General features: G+C 33.4%; 2 protein-coding genes and 1 long non-coding RNA gene across 3 annotated transcripts; 1 reads left to right on the forward strand and 2 right to left on the reverse strand.

Annotated features, from left to right (window-relative positions):
• Positions 1 to 4,822: 4,822 nt before the first annotated feature.
• On the reverse strand, positions 4,823 to 6,004 carry LOC146955180 (uncharacterized). Its single transcript, XR_015016466.1, has 2 exons — positions 5,592 to 6,004; positions 4,823 to 5,423 (listed from the first exon to the last, which is right to left on the reverse strand). It is a non-coding gene; the product is annotated as an uncharacterized LOC146955180 (long non-coding RNA).
• Positions 6,005 to 7,555: 1,551 nt separating this feature from the next.
• Positions 7,556 to 12,865, forward strand: LOC146955181 (CDK5RAP3 protein homolog). The gene is made up of 10 exons (XM_085720506.1): positions 7,556 to 7,734; positions 7,836 to 7,970; positions 9,080 to 9,174; positions 9,254 to 9,348; positions 9,476 to 9,611; positions 9,680 to 9,829; positions 9,982 to 10,530; positions 10,764 to 10,972; positions 11,103 to 11,235; positions 12,490 to 12,865. Exons 1-10 carry the CDS (start codon positions 7,674 to 7,676, stop codon positions 12,619 to 12,621), a joined length of 1,695 nt encoding a protein of 564 aa, XP_085576632.1. The 5' UTR covers positions 7,556 to 7,673; the 3' UTR covers positions 12,622 to 12,865.
• Positions 12,866 to 13,360: 495 nt separating this feature from the next.
• Positions 13,361 to 19,073, reverse strand: SRF2 (STRUBBELIG-receptor family 2). The gene is made up of 16 exons (XM_085720519.1): positions 18,862 to 19,073; positions 18,060 to 18,186; positions 17,741 to 17,812; positions 17,579 to 17,644; positions 17,426 to 17,497; positions 17,175 to 17,246; positions 16,626 to 16,697; positions 16,428 to 16,493; positions 16,285 to 16,350; positions 15,862 to 16,199; positions 15,149 to 15,429; positions 14,800 to 15,065; positions 14,579 to 14,726; positions 14,027 to 14,166; positions 13,784 to 13,940; positions 13,361 to 13,634 (listed from the first exon to the last, which is right to left on the reverse strand). The coding sequence occupies exons 1-16, from the start codon at positions 18,941 to 18,943 to the stop codon at positions 13,443 to 13,445; spliced, it is 2,217 nt and encodes a 738-aa protein (XP_085576645.1). The 5' UTR covers positions 18,944 to 19,073; the 3' UTR covers positions 13,361 to 13,442.
• Between the last annotated feature and the right edge of the window lie 760 nt (positions 19,074 to 19,833).

The raw sequence follows: 19,833 nt of genomic DNA on the forward strand, positions 1-19,833 counted from the left end.
ATGTTAAACACATTTTGTTCCAACAAAGGGTGCTTACTAACTTGTTGTTTTACAGTTTTTATAAATACCTATTAAATATAATTATTAGACATGTTGCTGAAACATCAGCTAGTATCTTCATTTGTTTCTTATATGCTTTAGATTTTATCTATCAATTTTTGTTTAAACTTGGCATTTTCTAAGATTGAGTATGATACAGAGTATGATATAGTCATAAACAAGAACAGAAGATTAATCACAATTGTTATGATGAAAAGTATTGAAGAATCTTTTAAAGAAGTAACTCTAATGGTTCATTACATCTCTATGTTTTTAATTTCCCATTTTGTTTAGAATTTGTTTGAGTGAATTATCTATAACTTTTCAATTTCTTAGTGTATAGACTATGATAATTAGGCAAGGGATAATTTTAATTTCGCACCTATGAGGCTTAAAAATATAGAACATGTTTCATGTCAATTAATATTTTTATTTTATTTTGCACATAAATTTTGTTGAAAAAGTTATTTAACTTATAATTATCATATATATTTTCCTTTATTTTTGTTAAATTCCAGAAGAATTCAACAACGAATCATGCATGAAGGATAGTTCAAACAATGGAGATATTTTATGATATAGTTCTCGAAGAACTAATTTTTCCTTTTAATATTAAAGCATCCCTAAAGGATTGCTCAAAGAACGAATGCATATTTTTCTTTGTTATTCTCGATAGAAGTTTGTGGTGAGTTATTGAAGAACTAGATCTTTGTTAACATTTTATTGAATTTTATTCAATTAACAAATTAGCATGTTTGATATTTTTGATAAATTTTTGAATATTTCAACGTCGAGTATCCCTGAAGGATTGCGCAAAAGAATTGTTGTTGATCATTATGAAGATTTTGTGTAATGTAATTCCTGAAGAACTAAATATATATGAAGATCAATAGAATTGTTTCCGAAGGATTGCAAACAATCAAAAATTTTTTTTGTCATTGTTTACATCAAGCATCCCCGAAGGATGACATAAAAAATCACAATCTTCCTTGGAGTTGATAGATTTATGGTTGAAAATAAGATCTATTGTATCTTTGTATTATTTAAAAAAAAAAGATTGAAGAGTTACACGTTGAGAATGTAATGTAGTTCTCGAAGAACTAATTTGTTATTTTAAGGATCCCCGAAGGATCGCTCAAATAATGAAGGAATTTCTTGATCATTGTTTATGAAGATTTGGAATATAGCTCCTGAAGAACTAAAATATAATATTAAATCATCCTTGAAGGATTGCAAAATTGTGATTTTACTTGCTTATTGTTCATAGAGGTTTGTGGAGTTCTTAACCATAATTCAAATATATAATCTATTTGATCTTAGTATAAGTTCTATCAAAAGAATTAAAAAAAAATTGTTTATGCCTCTTGAATGTTCTACTGAAGTAGCAACATTTAGAAAACAATATCAAGAAAATTTTGATGCATTTGTGATTAAATGTAAGAGTACAATCGTTGATTGAAATGATGAAGTCTCACATGATAAATTGAACTTTATTTTTAGATTGTCTGATTCATATTATTTGTTTCGTATAATTTGTGCTCCGTCTATTGTTTTGGGTAGAATGCTCAACATAATTTATTTTCTAATGAAATATTAGGTATTGTGCTTATGAATTTTTTTTTGGTAGTGGCCGGGATTCGAAACCCGGACCTTGCATATATTATGCATTGTCCTTATCAACTGAGCTAAGCACACGGGGACGCTTATGAATTTGATATTATTGCTACTTTTGAAACGATTAAGATTTACGAACTATATTATTTTTGAAATGGGAATCTTGTTAGTTGACAGAATAACTGTAAATTAGATTTGTATTTTTAATTCCTTCTAAAAAGTATGCATAAACTATTTCAACGTAGGTTTCGAGCAGGTATTGCTCCTAGAACTTGGATTCACTAAGGAGAACAATAATTTTATGTATATTTTGTTGGATATTGTTTGTAATTCCTGATTGTATTGATACTATTCTTATGAATGAAATGCCTTGAGTAGTTTGCTTGTGTCAAAAAAAAAAAGTAGGCCGACCTAATAGACTTTTTAATGACTTGTGGCCTGGATGCGAAAATTGTTGTTGACACATTTCATAAATTTGTATCACACTAGTAAAATACGCTTTTGCCCCCTTGGCAGTTAACTGCCGAGAAATTCAAAACCGGGTGCAGTTAACTGCCGAGGAAAACAATTCTGCAGACAGTGGGTTCTGCATAATTCTAAAGCATTTCCAAGCCATTTTTTGGCCAGTTTTTACCTATAATTAAGCCAGAGCATTTCCAAAGGCAATATAAATCATACAACATTGAAACTCGGTCATAAACAAGAAAAATACAATATCTTTTACAATTGTCCATAATTAAATCAAACCGACATTTGGTTCAAATTACACAAAAGTTTGAAATTCATCAAAACGTGTGTCCATAATTAAACAACACATTACAACTCATTACACATCATTAAATTAAATCCCTACTTACATTCATCATAATTGCATATGGAACGAACATACATATATAATATATTATTTTCCACCATATTCCGAAACATAAATCCGACGTCGCTATCGTCTTTAATAAGCCAAGGCATATAGCTTGTCGTTTTCTATGTGTATTCATCTCTATCTTCTCCTACGTCTATGCATGACATTTGACCAAACAAGTGACGTGTATATTGATTTTCACCAAGATGCTCAAAATAAGTGTTATCTACCGAGGATTCACATCACATATTCCTCGGCAGTTAATTTTCGAGGATTTCCTCGGCAGTTTAAACTGCTAAGGGGGCAAAATCGTATTTTACTAGTGTGACACATCCTTATGAAATGTGTCAAGAGCAATTTTCGACCTTTTAAGCTAAATATGCTTTTACTATAGTTGACGATTTCACTCTTATATCCTTATTTATTAATTTTGTTAAGTCTGCAACAATTTAACCTAATATTTTCCCGCTCATTTGCTGTATTAGGTTAGCAGTAATTTAACCTAACAAATTCCATCTAAAAAAATGCATCGCACCAATTTCATTCCTATCCTCTTGCATTTTTTTTGACAATATTTTGTACACTTATTTAATACTAAAAAAAATGAATCGCACCAATTTCATGTTTTTTTTTACAATATTTTGTACACTTTTTTTTTTTGCAAGAAATATTTTGTACACTTATTTAATACTAAAAAAATGCATCGCACCAATTTCATGTCTTTTTTTTTACAATATTTTGTACACTTTTTTTTTTTGAAGAAAATATTTTGTACACTTATCTAATACTAAATAAATGCATTGCACCAATTTCATTCCTATCATGTTGCCTTTTTGTTGACAATATTTTCTACACTTATTTAATACGTTTACAAACAGAATATTCTAATTTCCATGCAAACCCAGCTACCCTAATTTTATTACTCCCTCCGGTCCTATTTATAAGAAAAAGTTGACTTTTTAGATTCATTGAGTAATTAATGTACTTGGTATAGAATATAGACCAAATACATCATTTCTACAATGAATCAAAAAAGTCAAATGTTTCTTATAAATAGGACCGGAGGGAGTATTCAGTCACTACACACCGGGGAAAGGATTGTCTTCATTGTAAATGCCTCCAGTTTTCTCCTGTGATTAATACGTTTTCAAATACGTTCTCTAACTTCTCTGCAAATACGTACTTGCCCATTCTCGAAATTCGAAAAAACAATTCAATGAGCCAAATTTGTAAAAACAAACAATTCAATCGATTCTTGCTCAATTCAATCACGAGTTTATGCTTAATTTTTTGCTTCAATTTTATACTTTGATTCTTGCTCAATTCCTTCTTAATTTTATACTTTGATTTTCGACTTCACTTTTCCTTCTCTCATTTTATGTATTTATTTTTTGATATTGTGTAAGATTGATTCTAATTAGTTGATTATAAACCTAAATTTCAGATTTACTTGCTTGGAAGCACTGTTTCTGTCATTGGAATAACACTCACACGTGGAATTAAGAGAACTTATTTATAATTCAATATTGTTTATTGGATAGTACTGTTTCTGAATTGGTGAAATGGCAGAAAGAATTGGAGACAAGGTTTATTTGGAGAAGTTAGATATTTCAAGTTGGACATGTTGTGGAAGAGGTTAAGGTTATGTCGTGGCAATGGGGGTTAAGTCGATTGCGAACGTCGACTTGCTTGTTCTATTAGTGGCAATGGAACCTTATAGAGTGCTTGTTGTGGTTGGGCTTTGGTGGCTTGTTGTGCTTTCGAGGCTCAAGCTGTGGTATCGGCGCGTGCGGGACTGTTTTGGTGTTGTTGTTACTTCGGTGCGTGCGGGACTGTTTTGGTTCAGCTGCTGGTTTTGGAGTTAGAGTTGTAATGTGAGTTGTAATATTAGAGTTGTAAGATTTGATCTTTAAGATCTTGTACTTTAAAATTGTGATCAATGAAAACAAATTATTTGTATACATTGTTTAGCATATTGCTGCTATTAAACTCAAATGGTATTAAACTTGTAATGTGTGAAAGATCCGGAAGCAATTGTTAGGTGTAAAAATTGAAACAAGATGAAATTAAACTTGTAATGTAACACTGCTATAACAATGCAGAAACCAACACCTACACTGACATAACAGTGCAGAAATTAGCTGCTACAATTGTTAGGCTGCGCAAACATTGTAGAAAATTTATACTTGCTGATGTGAAACTAACATTGCTATAACAACACATAAAATTGCTGCTACAACACATAAAATTGCTGCTACATGTATTTTTGATTGTAGAGCTCTTATGATACAGCTGTGCACTGCTAGAATATTGCAGAAAAACTGATCGTATTCAAATTATAAAATGAACCTGTCAAATTGTAAAAATATTGCAGCCACCAAAGCTACTACAATTTTCACCAATTTCTCACAAAATCATACACCAAAATAAAAGGCAAATACACTAGTGGAGCATACAAACAGATCCAGACACACAATAGTTTGTTAAATTAGCCACTGGTATGAAACCACTATAACAAAATCTCAGGTTTTGCGATCAACTCTCCCGATCCTGTTGCGGTTGAGGAAGCCATTATGATTTGAAACTTGGCGGAAGTCTCCACTTAACGATTGGAGACTTTACAGGGCATCCAGTTCTTGTTTCAAGCCGATGATTAGTTGTTAAGCGGTCTCTTTTATCTGGTTTACGAAAACCTTCTTTACTACACACAAATCTTCCAGACAAAACCATTCCATCTTTTGCTTTTGTTCAAGTATTCTGTTTGAACATTAAATCCAATTTTTCCACCATAATCATTCCAAAAATCCCTTGCCTCTTCCCAAGTATTAAATTGTTTTCCTAGTTGAGGTTTCACTCAAATTCATTATCCATGGAGATGGCTTGTGGTGCAACAACAGAATCAATTGACAACCTGATTGAAATAAAAAGAACTACTTAAAATATATACTATAATAATAAGAAAAGAGTATAAAGCTACTGCAACTTAAATAATATGAAATGACAGTCACCTAAGTCTACTATCACCATTTTCATTCCACAATCCACATAAACCAATTTCAAATGGATTGTTAACTGTTACCTTGAGTGGACAAAGACAATGAATTTGAGAAAATGGCAGAGACGATGAATGAGTGTTGCAACAGGGAGAGACAACGTCAAATACTAGTGAGGAGACAACGACAATGGTGACGGTGATGGCAACCAAGGAGCACGACGGTGGTAATCAATGGAGCACGGTGACGACGTTGTCAACCAAAGAGCACACAACAACACCAAAAATAGTAGCACGTGACGGTGTCAACAGATAGCACACAACGACGGCGACAATATTGATGATGTTCAATGTTCACTAGGTCTGTGTTGTTATGGAAGAAGAGGAAGCGGCTTCTATTATTTACAGGAAGTCATAACGTGAAAAGAGAGGGACTGTAGCTAGACAAGTGATAATGCCACATTCGAGGGAGGAGTTGCAAGAGAGAGAGAGGAGGAGGAGGCAATGTTGTATTGGGATTTTTCTTCTATATTTTGTCGGATGTACACTGTTTGCCAATAAGACGAACAGAAACATCAAGTTGATATTTCTTGAGTGTATGGTGAATCTGACTCAGGTGAATACGTGGTCATGGGGAGGGATAACATTGGCTCACTTGTATCATAATTTGAATGACACACTCGATCTATTACTAAGACTATGTCTGGCAGTGCGACCCTATTGATGGTAATTAATTTAATTTCTGATTTTATTAGATTATAACATAGTTTGTTCGTCATTTTAATTTATGATTTTATTAGATTATAATTTTGTTTTTTCGTATTTTAAATTTAAGATTTTATTAGATTATAATTTTGTTTGTTCGTATATTAAATTTATGATTTTATCAGATTGTAATTTCGTTTGTTCGTATATTAAATTTATGAGGTTTGTTTTTGTGCAGGGATGGATTTTAGAGCATTTGTCAAATCCTTACCCAAGGAAGAGGGGTAAGAATTTGGCCCCACATATGCCATGCACCAGGAGATGGCTTCCTACCAGGGGGATTCTGATGTGCAACATTACCGCTTACTGCTTGATCGTTTGAAGGTTGATGACATCAGGTGGTGTACATAAGAGGACCAGAGGAAGGCCTTCCATTTGAGGAGATATATACTTATTTCGGCTGGGTGCTCTGCGAAAAGTGGAGGGTGTATCGACACTTGCCTGAGTGGGTGAAGAGACACTTCGGGTTTGTGCATGACATCCCCAAACAACCGTCAACAGTGCATCATATTCTTGTAGATCAGGTCCCACATGCTTTCACCGACTTCCGTGTGTATTGCATTCCTCTAGATTAGCGGGTTAAAAATATGAGAGATTTTAATTTAATGCGTAAAGTTTTAATTTATGTTTTGTTAAAAAATTCTATTTTTTTTGAAGAGATTTTTTACAATATTATACATATTTATGCACAATTTTCATTAAAAAAACAAAAATTAACTTAAAAATAGGAACTAAAAGTAATCATGGGAAAATTTTATTGAGACCAAGTGTTGAAGGAAAATTTGAAAGGGATTAAAACATAAATTTAGTATATTTATAAGGAAAAAAACATACTTAACCATAATATTTAAAATAGTCTTTAGCAATTATTCATGAGTTTTTTGGTTGAATTTCACGTCACGAGTTTAACATTTTTTTTTTTTACAAAATGTTTTTTGGTTGACAAAGACATTGCAAAATGCGAGAGTCTATGTTCTAACGTGAATTCCTTAATTATTTAGCTTACGGGTTAATATCTAGCCAATGAAATGGTTTTATAAAATAATTTGTTATTTTGACAAGTTATAAAATAAAGAATTGATTGTTGAGAAGTCCTATCTCAACTGGTAAAATACCGTTTTGTTAGGTCAGACCTCATGACTGAGGTTCGAACCCCAATGCTTCACTTGTGTGTGAAAGTTTATAATGACTTTGTCACATTTCGTCTATCTCAAAAAAAAAAAAAAATTGATTGAAAATTATCATTTCACCTCCAATATTACCATTTAACTGAGCAGAGAAGAAATAAATCCAGAAGTTGTTGAATTGAGTTGAAGATGAAACTTATAATGTCTTAAACTGTTTTAAAATCAAAACCTTCGTTCCTTAAAACTGTTTCAAAACATCCTGTGATCTTCATTCGCAATGCAAACTCCCGACGATATTCGCAACCTTCCAATCGACATCACTTTTTCTCGTCTCGGAGGTTACATTCATTTTTCCATTTCCATTTCCGTTTTCAATTTCAATTTCAATTTCAGTTTCTTCAATTTTGGTTTCTGATTTCGAATTTTGTTATCTTTGAAGAATGGTTGGTCGATCGGAAAAGAGTACCTTCTGATTGGCGAAAACGTTTTGCTGCAATTAAGGCTCAAATTGCAAAGGAATTTTCTTCCCTTCCTAAGGATTCTGATCCCCTTTTTCAAACCCTAGACCCTGAAGGTTTGTTTTTTTTATGTACTGTGTAGTTCATTTGATCCTGTTATAAAAAAATGTCTATTTGGATTAGTGTGTGTTTGGTTGGTGATAAAAATTCATTTTGAATTAATTAATTTTAGAGCTTGATTGTTATAGATTATAAAAAAAAAAAGTGATTTTGATACACAATAATTAATTTGGTGTATGTTTGGTTTTGGGGTGATAAAAATTGATTTTAAGTGAATTGATTGTGCAAAATTGATTCGGACTAAGCGTGTGTTGAAGGTAAAGTGATTCGTGACTGGATACATTCATGTAAAAGTGAGTTAAAATTGAAATTTGTGGGTAAAAATCAATTCTAGAATAAAAAACTACAAATCCTAGCTTCAAATAGAATACATTTTGGAGGCAAAATCAATTCTACTCGAAAGTAACCAAACATGTTTGAGTGAGTTCTACACGTCTAGAATCAATTTTGGCTCATCTTAAAATGGAACCAAACATACACATCGAGATTAAACTTTAGAGATTTTTTTAAAAACGCAGAAGCTGCGAAAGACAGTTTCTCATTTGAAGAAGATATTAGATTCTTTTTTGACAATCTGTGACAAGCAGATGAAAACTTCTGTAAGTGATTATTTTGTTTTAAAAAAAAAAAATTATATTTTCATATAAAAAGCTATAACAAACGAGCTCTTTTGATTAAAAGTGAGTTGAATGGAAAGTGGGATATGCTTGGATACATATCATTGAAGTGAGTTGAAAAATAAAGTTGAGTGTTAAAAATCCTAGCTTCAAGTTAGAAATGATTTTGGAGCCAAAATCAATTCTGCTAAAAAGCATTCATACAAGTTAAAAATTAATTCTACACATCTAGATTTGATTTTGGCATCTCCAAAAGTGAAACCAAACATACACTTAATTAAATAGTTATCGAACGCAAACGCATCATATAAGCAAATGTGTAAATTATTTATGAAAATTACAAAGAGAATGCTGTGAAATTGTCTTCGTTGAGTGTTGAGTTGTTTTCATAAGTTATTCTTAAAGTTTGTTGATTGTAAGAAATTTTGGTGGGTTAACTTGCGTGCATAAGATGGGATTAAATGTGGCATTGCTTTATCTTTTTTTAGGGATTGGTTATTTAGAGGCTAAACAGATATATGATATTCTCTTGAAGTCTACTACGGAAAGTAGGAACATATTTGGTCGTCTTTCAGGTTCTGCGGTGAGATACTCATACTTTTTCTTAGTGATTCTGGCATTATGTATCATTGTCGTCGTCATTGTCAATATTATTTGGCTAGGGTGCTTGGGAAGCAATTGTGAAATCTTTTGAGAAGGATCATGTTTTCCTTGGCGAGGCTGCACTTATTATCACTCAAAACGTGAACTATGAAATGTAAGTAATGTGATCTTTTTGGTTTTGGTTACTTTTTGTGAATAAAAAGACGTGTGAGAGAGTATTGTTCTGTTTCTTTTCATTTTTATTTTAGTTTCTCACTGTGCTGTTTGTTTATATTATGAAGTCCTTATCAGAGGAAACAGGTGCAGAAGATTCAACAGCAGCTTGCAGAACTCGATCGCAAGGAGGCTGATATAAAAAGAAGTGCTGCACTCTCGGCAGCCAAATACGTTGAAGCTTGTCAGGAGCTTGGCCTACAGGTTGGGATTTAGACGGTGTGTTTATTTTCTGTTAAATGGAGATTGTGTTTGATTATATTGTTCTGCAGGGACATAATGTCAGATTAGAACTTTTGGAGACAGCAAAATCACTTCCAAGCACGTTTAGCAGGATCTTGGAAGTTGTAAACAGTGACAACATTTCACTGGCGATCGAATATTATTGCAATTTTGTCAGAGATGCTCACACTGAAAAGGATGTAAGGCAGAACTGTAAATATTGTTAATTTTATTGATTTTGTTTATATCTGATGCATTGTTCCTGCAACTCTTTTGAATTATTTGTATAGAAGGATGTGCTTAGAGTTGACTTGTTTGAATAAATTAATTAGGATTGGTATAATGATTGCAGAGATCTTCGGAAGCTGTACTGCAAAACTTGAGGAACATGCGTGAAAATCCTCCATCTTTAAATGTTGCTGTTGACTCTGAGGTTATTAATATTGGCAGTGTTCATTCAAGTAACAAGGAAACAAATCCAGAAGAAAGCAATGTGGAAGTTGCTGCTCCTGACATTGACTGGGATATTTCAGTGGAAAGTTCACAAATTGATTGGGACATTGGAACTTTAGAAGAAACCGAGGATACCGGTAATGGCTTGGGTCCATATGAAATCATTAATGCCTCTGAGGCCATTCAGACTTCTTCATCAACTGAGGATGTCGGATGTGATCCAACAATATCAAACGAAGAATTAGGCTCACATGCAGATATATGCTGGGACATTAGTGTTGAGTCTGCTCATGTTGATGTGATTGACGATGCGAATGCATCAAATGCCGTACTGGACAACCAGTCTTCTCTTCCAGATGCCTTATCTCAGTTGACAGAGAACAAGGAAGGAAGGAGCCAGCTTTTAGACACGGAGTACAGAAATAAGATTCTCGATGATCTATACGAGGTATTTAACAGTTTTGCTTACCTCCTATTCTGCCAAGTTCTTGGTTTCACTCATATAATTTCCTATACCCTTGGACAGGCAGAAAGAAACATAAATCTTGCAAGTTTTGTTAAAGTTCATTTAATTCTTTTGCTGATAAGAGTTTCCCACCCTCGATAAACATATGAGTGATATCCTATTCTTCTATGTCCATACTAAATCTTAATTTTTGTATGAAATTTTTATGGCGTCAGATTAAATCATTCTTAAATCAACGGTTAGCTGAATTGAAGAACGAGGAAACTTTGTCGCTACAAAATCAAGTACAGGCGGTTTCTCCCTTCGTACTACAGCAGTATGCCGCTGATACTATAGAGACAATGCAAAGTGATATTTCTTTGGCAATTTCATTGCTGACAAATAGGAAGACAAGAGATCTGATTATGATTCTCAACTCCAAAAGGTATTACTTGATATTTTGTAACTAACATTTTGTGCTTATAAGAAGCACATTAGCCGAAAAGAATCCAGCTATGTCAGATTTTATATATATTCTTTGCGTTAAGGTAGTATGTTTTTTGTCCAAATTTCAGATTTCTAGACAGACTAGTAAACTCTTTGGAGGAAAAGAAACATCATGAAGTCAAGTTGAAAGACGGGTTGAAGGACTTGGCTACTAAGCGCATGGAACTACAGAATTCGTTATCTTCATTGTGGCCAAAACAAGTGAGTTATACTTTTGTGTGCTCGTTCAATGTTAGGGGACAATATTCAACTAATGTCATGTATTATAGTCTGATTTAAGATCTCAAAGTTGTTGGATAAATCCTTGTCTCTCTTCCTTCCATTCTTTGTTTTTTTTTTTCTTCTTCAGAAGAAGTGACATTTTAACCCTACACCTCTCTAAAACTATTACTAGATACCGCACTTTATCGTGGAAAAAGAAAATTGATTTCTGCCTTCCAGTTTTATAAACCATACCAAACCGTCCAGTTTGACTAGTTGAACCGTGAACCAGTCAGGAATTCATTTAAGACCAATATCCCAGCCAATCTCAAAATTAGTTTGAACCAGTAAGGAACTGGTCTGCCTAGTTTAAAACCGGTGGTTAGAAGTGGTTTGAACCACTAAATTCATTATTTTTAAATTGAAGTATATATCATTTAGACAAATAAAGGTTCAATGACAAGCTACAAAGATTTATAGGTTTTTATTAGTCATATTTTACGCACTTAAATTTTTATTTTGAATATAATTTATTTTAATTTCTTGATATTTTAATTTACTACTTAATATATTATGTAATATTAAAAAGCATGTGTTTTTAGTTTATATATTTAATTATAATCAGTAGACTACAATTCAACCGTTCAACCATATTGAACCTCAAGCTTCAGTACCTTCACCGGCTCAATTACCAATTTGGTGTTTAAAACATTGATTTTGCTGTTGATTCACATGAAGTTATCTGTTTGTTCTGTGAGTGAGATTAATTTTCTTAATAAATAGAACAAATGAGTGTATATAACATGCTTGAGAGCTGGAAGGTCACAGAGATATAACAATAACAGGGTAGGGTGGATATCACTTTCACCCCAGAGTAGTTCTCACTCACAGCATCATTGATTTACTCAAATTTCTTTGTTGAAAAAATTATGATATTGTGTTTTAGTAGAGAACCTAACCATGTGATTTATTTTCAATTTTTTGTTTCTTGTATGCTTCGTTTATGATATAGAAATCAATATATCGCTTCAGTCTGCTACTTCTTGACTTATATTAACAAGCAATGCAAACTATAACCCCCTTTATCTCTATTTCTCTTATTCTTAATTCTCTACTACCAAACAGAGAAAAAGCATTGTTCCATTCCATATGAATCGGTTGACAACTAATCTTTTAATGCTATTGCCCCTTTGGGCTCTTTCACTGGCTTCTATTCTTATACAAGAGACAAACTAAGTTTTGAGTGAATTGCAGGATGCGGCTGTGACAAAAACAAAGGAACTGAAAAAACTGTGTGAGAGTACACTTTCATCCATGTTTGATGGAAGGCCAGTTAATATAATTGGGGAGATCAATACTCTGTTGACCAGTGGTCTTGGAGCATGATGAATATCTGATTGAAGAGAAACTTCCTCTGATAGTGATGAAGCCTTTTGGTGGATAGTGACTACATCTAAAATACTGAATAAATTTATAGGGTAGACACTTTACTTTCCTTTTTGTTCTTATTTTCACATTACCTGTTCTTTTGAATTAGACAGAACTTGTACTTTTTTCCTTTGGCTCAAGACTATACAATGCAAATTTGTACCGACATGTTATAAATGAAGCTATTTGTGGTACTTGGTAATTTGAAACTGTTTCCTTCATTGATCTTGCAAGAAGATATTGGATCCATTATTCTTGCTCTGATATTATTATTATTAGTATTTTTTTTAATTTCTAAGTCATCCTCATGACAAGGTTATGCAACACATTTACTTCGATTCCAACTCGATTCTGGGTTTTACAAGAATCGGTAGGTTAATATTTTGAAAAATATGAATAACGTAACAGCGATGCTAAATAGTACGACATGTTTGGTTCTGGATAAACTATGTTAGGTTCCACATATTTGCGAGTTATATCCCTTCTTTCATCACCGTTTGTAACCTATTGTTACCCAATCACAAAATACTTTCTCATGATGAAGTTGTAAAATGACAGTGGAAATTCCACCTTAGCCAAAATTACACAGACTTTGTACGATATGAACCTTTTCAGAGGTCAAATTCAATCTAATTCATGCAGTAACTTTTTTACAAACGAATATTTTGTACTTCATGAAAGGATAAAGAAAAGAATTGAGATCAACTAAAATTCCTATTGCGTTAATGTCAACCAGTTTGCAGAGTACATAACATCTGTATGACTGTGTGAGTAGTAAATCAAACAGATACATAGCTCAATGATGGTGAAGGCATAAAGCGGGAGGTGGTTGTACGAAAAGATCTCTCAAATGGGTCAAGTTCAATTCCATCTGCTACACCACCAGCACTCTTTGAAACATTGAGCCTTTGCATAAAAGATACAAGAGAGTCCACAATTTCAGACATTGGAGGTCTGAATTCCTTTACAGGCTGTGTCAAAGGTACAATTCATTGCAAACCAAAGTAAAGGGGTGAGTAGATTCATTTGAAAGTACCATAATAGCAAGCAAAAGATAATCATGATTAGATTCATTTTTCAATCAGTATAATTTGATATTTAAGAGCTAATATGATAATACCTGAGTGCATAGAGAAATGATATCAGCATAACGAGAAAGAGCTTTAGATGAGAATGTTCTTCTAATTGCCGGATCCACCATCTGCTCCAAACTCTCGTTATCATGAAGCCTTGATGAAGCCCATTTTGCTAGATACTGCTCTTCCTTTCTCATAAAACTGCGTTGCAAGAGGAACAGTCCATAATTCAAAAATCCTGGTAGAGGAAACAAATGAAATTGCAGCATGATGGATTAAAGTCATACCTTTCAAAAGGTTTTCTTCCTGACAACAGCTCCAAAAGCAGCACCCCGAAGGCAAAGACGTCACTCTTTGTGCAGCAAGCTCCCAGTTGGCCATGCTCAGGTGAATCGTACCCAGAATCTCTAATAGCAATCTCAGAAGCCTATTTATAACAGACCATAAGTCAATGAACCTATCTCTATTGTATAACCAGATTATTATTATAACCGTTATGATTCATTTTGCAACCATTAATTTATAATTTGTCATTAGTCTGGGTACTTATGTTCTTTTCACTGAAGATATCTCAGAAGCAGTCTTAAATAAAGGTCTGCAACTGTGATCTGGGCCTCAACATAACACTTTTTGATTATTCAGAAACTGCAATGTGACTGCAATTGAAGATGCATGGATCACATTTGATCGTGATGTCTAAGACCACAAAGTAACCGTTACCACAACCGCTATTTAAAATCATGCTCAGAAACAGATTTGAGTTAGACTTAGTGCAATTTATGTAACAAGAGCAATCAATCAATGTTAGGTATAATTGAAGCTTATTCTTGCAAACTTACCCGAATCTTGGCTGTAGTGTTGGTCAGTGGTTTTAAAATAGCCAAGCCACAGTCAGAAACACGAGGCATCAGGTTTTCATCCAGTAGAATATTGGCAGCCTTCAAGTTGCCATGAGTGACAGGAGGGGAGAACGTGGAGTGCAGATAGCTGTAAATATTTGAGTATGTCACGTTTAAGAGTTGAGAGAGGATACAAATTTAAGTAACAAATCGGAACTTACTCTATAGCTTGTGCAACACCTAGAGCAATTCGTAGACGAAGGCCCCAAGATAAAGGTTTGAATGCTGCACTGTGTAGAGCATCATCTAGAGTTAAATTTCTGACATAGTCATAGACAAGAAGATGTTGCCCATGCTCCAAACAGTAACCTTTAAGTGCAACAATGTTGGGATGCTTCAGACGGGAAGCGGTACAGACCACGTCTAAGAACTTTTCCTCTTCACTGAAAGACAAACCTGCCATTTGGATAGTCTTCACAGCCAAAACCTTTAAAAGAAGAAGAAATAAGTTGTATACGGAAAGCAATAGTTTTGAAATCTGAATTTGCTTTACTGTTTAAAAAGTACTACCTTGTTATCTGGTAACTCAGCTCTGTAAACAGGGCCAAGAGAGCCTACTCCCAGAAGGTTGTCTTCACTGAAATTGTTAGTAACCAAGTGAACCTCAGCTACTGTGTAAACCTTCGTCCTTCCAGTGTATTTGAGTCTTTCAGAAAAACTTCTTCTTGTTGTTTCCACCATTCTTTTATGGTTCTGGGAAGGCAGTCGCTTTGGATCTAAAAGAGATGCGGCATTGAAAGGTGGGATTTGCAGGCTATCATTTTGTGCCGTAGAAAAACTTCTTGTTATTTCTATCACCATGAAAAATGAAGAGGGGAAGAAAGATGAATGACTAAAGATGGAAATGAATCAACATAACAAGTAAATGTAATGGTCTACTGACATATAAAACATTAAGAAATCAAATGAAATTGACATGTATATGATACTTTTGAAAAGGGTTTGTGAGATAATCAGATAACTGTGAAAATTAGCAAGTATTTCAATAAGTGCATGTTTAGATGTATGTTTATTTTTTACCACTTTCCATATAGCTATTCAATTTTACAACTATCAAGGACCCTAAATTTTTCAGCCCATTCTCATAAAAGAAATGTCTGACTGAATATCTGGTAATTTTAATGTTAAATCTGTATATGAAGTGACCAAAGAATTTTGACTTCATTTTTATTTTACTAGATGATTCAATCATTGGTTTTTTGTTTTGACTAAAACTGTCTCACCATTGGCTGCACTGATTGGATGTGAAGGAAGTGGACTATGGCAGTTGCTTACGAAGACAAAGCTCTTTTGTCTCTCTCTGTGAATTTTATTCAAATGGATCGCAAGGAAGAGAGCCAATCCTGTTACCAATAATGTTCCCCCACCAACCATAAAAGCTATTCCTCCAGGACCAATTCGTTTCATCTTCTGTTTTCTTGCATTAGGAGGAGCAAAATTCTCGATGGCATTTGCCTGGGTTGTGGGTGGGCGACTGATATTGTGTTCAAGTGGTACATTGTCCAAAGGAAATCCCCAAGGAGGAGATCCGTCCGCTGCATGGAACATATTGCTTCCAATCCTAATGAAGAGTGAATAGTATTTTTTTTAATTTGTTCATTATTTGATATCCAACAAAAAAATTGCAGGCGATCAAGACTACTAACCATAGGTTTGGAATGGACTGAAAATGTTGTGGGAGAATGCCACTAAACAGATTTTCTTGGATGTTCCTTACAAAAAAAAAAAAAAAAACCAAATTAGCAAATAATGGTAGTGTAAACGTGAGAAATGCGTAGAGATAACATACAAATCAATGAGTGGAAGCTCAGCTAGGTATGTGACTGATCCAGTAAATCTGTTATGCTGCAGGAACCTGCAAATAAGTACCACATTACAGATAAAATCAACATGACCCTTAATGTAGTAAAATCTTTTCTCAGTATAAGACGAAATGAAAATCAAATAAAGGAAACAGGATGAGGGGCGTATGAAAGAAGAAACTTACAATCTATCAAGGTTTATCAAGGAACCAAATGAACTTGGCAGATCTCCAGTGAAATTATTATAAGAAAGGTCCCTGATGAAAAGAATCCTATGTGAGTTGAAAGACTAAGATCTGTAAACAATAATTAAACATCTAAACTTTGATGCGTCACTTTTTCATGACTCCATCTAATTTCATTATGTAGTCTAATCAGAGTGCTTCTCACAAGCTGACTGAACATTTCTTTTATCCAAAACAGCATCCTTTTTTGGCTTCTCAATTCTAAACTATCCCATCCATTTTCGTCAAAAAGTGACGATTATGCGGGCTATTCTATCTGGCTTTTGGTATGTTTTATTTATATCTAGCATAATATATTAAGGTACTACTTTTTCCATTGTGACTTATTAAAAAGGTTTAGACTGGCTTCATCTTTTGCACTAAACGATCCAGAAAATTCGACTAATATTGCACAGAAGAACACTTCTATGGAAATGGTTTGGGTTAAATACCTAAAATTTCCTACTCAATGAAATTAAAAAATAAAAGACTCAAGTGAAGAATACATACATTTCTTTGAGATTATCTAAGCCTGTGAACACATTGCCAATTGGTCCATATAAGAAATTGTGGCTTAAATTCCTGCAAGACAAAATTGATGATTTCAGAACCATTTTTAAAATTCAATCATCATATCATACTCAAAAGAGACAAGAAAATGTGAAGCAACATGTCATCAATGATTGGTAAAAGATATCCCCATCAGAAGTGTAACTCCTCTATCAAGCCTAGACTAAAATCAATATATGAATGTAACTCACAGATGCCTTAGTTTTTTCATGTTTGATAATGAATGAGGGATACTTTCGCTGAAATAGTTGCAAGCCATGTTTCTGCCAAAAAGAAGGACCATCAGAAAAAATCACATCTATAAATACAGGTATAAATCAAAATCATCAGAACAGTAGGCTTACATATGCGTGGCATTGGGGGGTAATCCATATGGAATTTCACCCATTATGCTGTTGGAACTGACATCACTGATAAAACCAGAATAATGGAAGTAAGTAAATCAAATTATGACTATGTAGTAAACAAACCATCCTGTGAATAACTTCAAACATAAAATTACATACAATATCTTCAAATTTTGTAGATTATACAGCGCGGCTCCAAGAGATCCGGTGAGGTTCAATCCTTGAATTTTGCTGCAGGAGTACAGAGAGAGCAAGTATAACATTCAGTAGTTGCATTATGATATGAAAGAATAGGAGATATTATCATTAGAGCGGGTGCACTTAAGCTGTCAAAACTGCAACGCGGCCAAAATTGAGGCCCCATCGACCACATTTGACAGCGATTTTGCGCAATATCAAAGATCACGACGCAATAACAACTGTTACCGCAACCACTATTTAAAATCCTGATTATGAATAGAATAAGTCAAATTATTACAGTTGTATAACTGAGGACCCAAAACAAGCTACTCCTGTCCAAGACTCCGCACAAGGATCAGCACCATTCCATCCTTGCAGCCCTTGTGGGTTGTTTAAGGTCCTGTACATATCCTGGAGAGCTGTGACTGTTTATCAAAAAAATACAACAAATATATCAATTTAGCATTACAATCACCAAAAAAAGAAAAATTACTTTGTATTGAAGTAATGTTCAACTGTATACTGATAAAAATCATCAATTTAGCATTGAAAAACTACTGTTCTACTTCACAACACCCTAGTTATATAGAAATTCTGACAAAATCAACTGAGTGTAGTTCTTATCACCATGGTTTCAAATAAAGATCGACCGCAATTCAAGCCGCGACATAATGATTTTCGACGTTGCTGAAACAACAATGCGGCTGCACGACTTTTACCGGTCGCATTTGAGCGCGATTATCGTCATTATCAAGGACTACGACTTCAGCACAATGTGACAACCGTGACCGTGATTTTAAACCCTAATCATAACAGAATATACATATACGAGTAGAATCAATTCAAATGAACAGGTTTTCTTGCCTACACAATATCATGTAGAATCTTAATATCATAACATAATTTTCTTCAACATTATCTTGAAAGCGAATTCGATTCAAAGATAACGCAAACCATCATTCTAAATTGCGGTTCACAAATGTAATTAAATTAAACTAATCTGATTCAAAGATAACGAAAAACAGTTCTAATTAACGCAAAGGTATATACATAATCGATTTTTCAAACATTGAATTTTCAAGAAAAGATGAAAGAGTTACCATCAAGTGGATCAGTGAATGCGAAGCTCTGAGAAATGAAAGTTGCGAAGAACACGGCGAAGAAGACGAGATCACGAACCATTTTCTCCTTTGATTCAAACTCTGGTTTTACGAAACTGAATCGAATAGAATCGATGAAGAAGGAGAAGAGAAAAACGAATTCAAGAGATTACAAAGAGAAATGTAATCTTTGTGAAGCTCTCTCTGTGTGAGAAATTTGTGTTCTTTGTTTCTTGAACTGTTTGAGTGTAAAATGAAGCTTAATTCGTTATGGTTAGTTTCTTTTGGCGCGCGCGCTATGTCTAACGGTTTGTTAAGGGCGGCAATCACATGCACTCGTTTCTATACAGGAACACCTGCTCCCGAATACCCTTTTTCTTTTGTAAACAATAAATAAATAAATAGTACATGTAATTGATTTATTTTGCGAAATGTTAACTATAGTGCCCAGGACACTGGTTAAGGACATTAAATAATAATTTTTGTGAAAATTTGTGTAATTAGTGTATTGAAAATTAAAAACTTTGACATTTTTAAAGAATAAATACTTAATCTAGCATATTTAAAGAGTGATTCGGGAACACTTCTTAAAAAAACTCATTTATTTTTTCAATTTGAGCTTTAACGGTTCCAACCTTCACAAAAAGTTAATAAATAAATAAATAAATATTTATTTATTTATTCAAAAAAAATAAATAGTTTGTTCAAAAAAAAATATAAAATAAAAAAATAGTTTCTTTTGGGGTTCTTTTAATTTAACAATAAGGGTATTTTAGGAATTTAATATTTTAGACCATTTTTTTGAAAACATTATTTTGAAAAGGGTATTTTAGGAATTCCATAATTTAAACCATTTAAAAAAATGATTTTACTAAAAAATTGTGACGTGTTTTTAAAATAAAAAATAATAACGTGGCAGTGTCATGTCACTTATTCAATTATAACTAAGTTTTTTTATTTAAGAGTTATAAC

The sequence above is a fragment of the Medicago sativa genome, chromosome 1 (assembly GCF_051527215.1).
Source record: "Medicago sativa cultivar Bolivia chromosome 1, Bolivia_mono, whole genome shotgun sequence".
NCBI classification, from domain to species: Eukaryota; Viridiplantae; Streptophyta; class Magnoliopsida; order Fabales; family Fabaceae; genus Medicago; species Medicago sativa.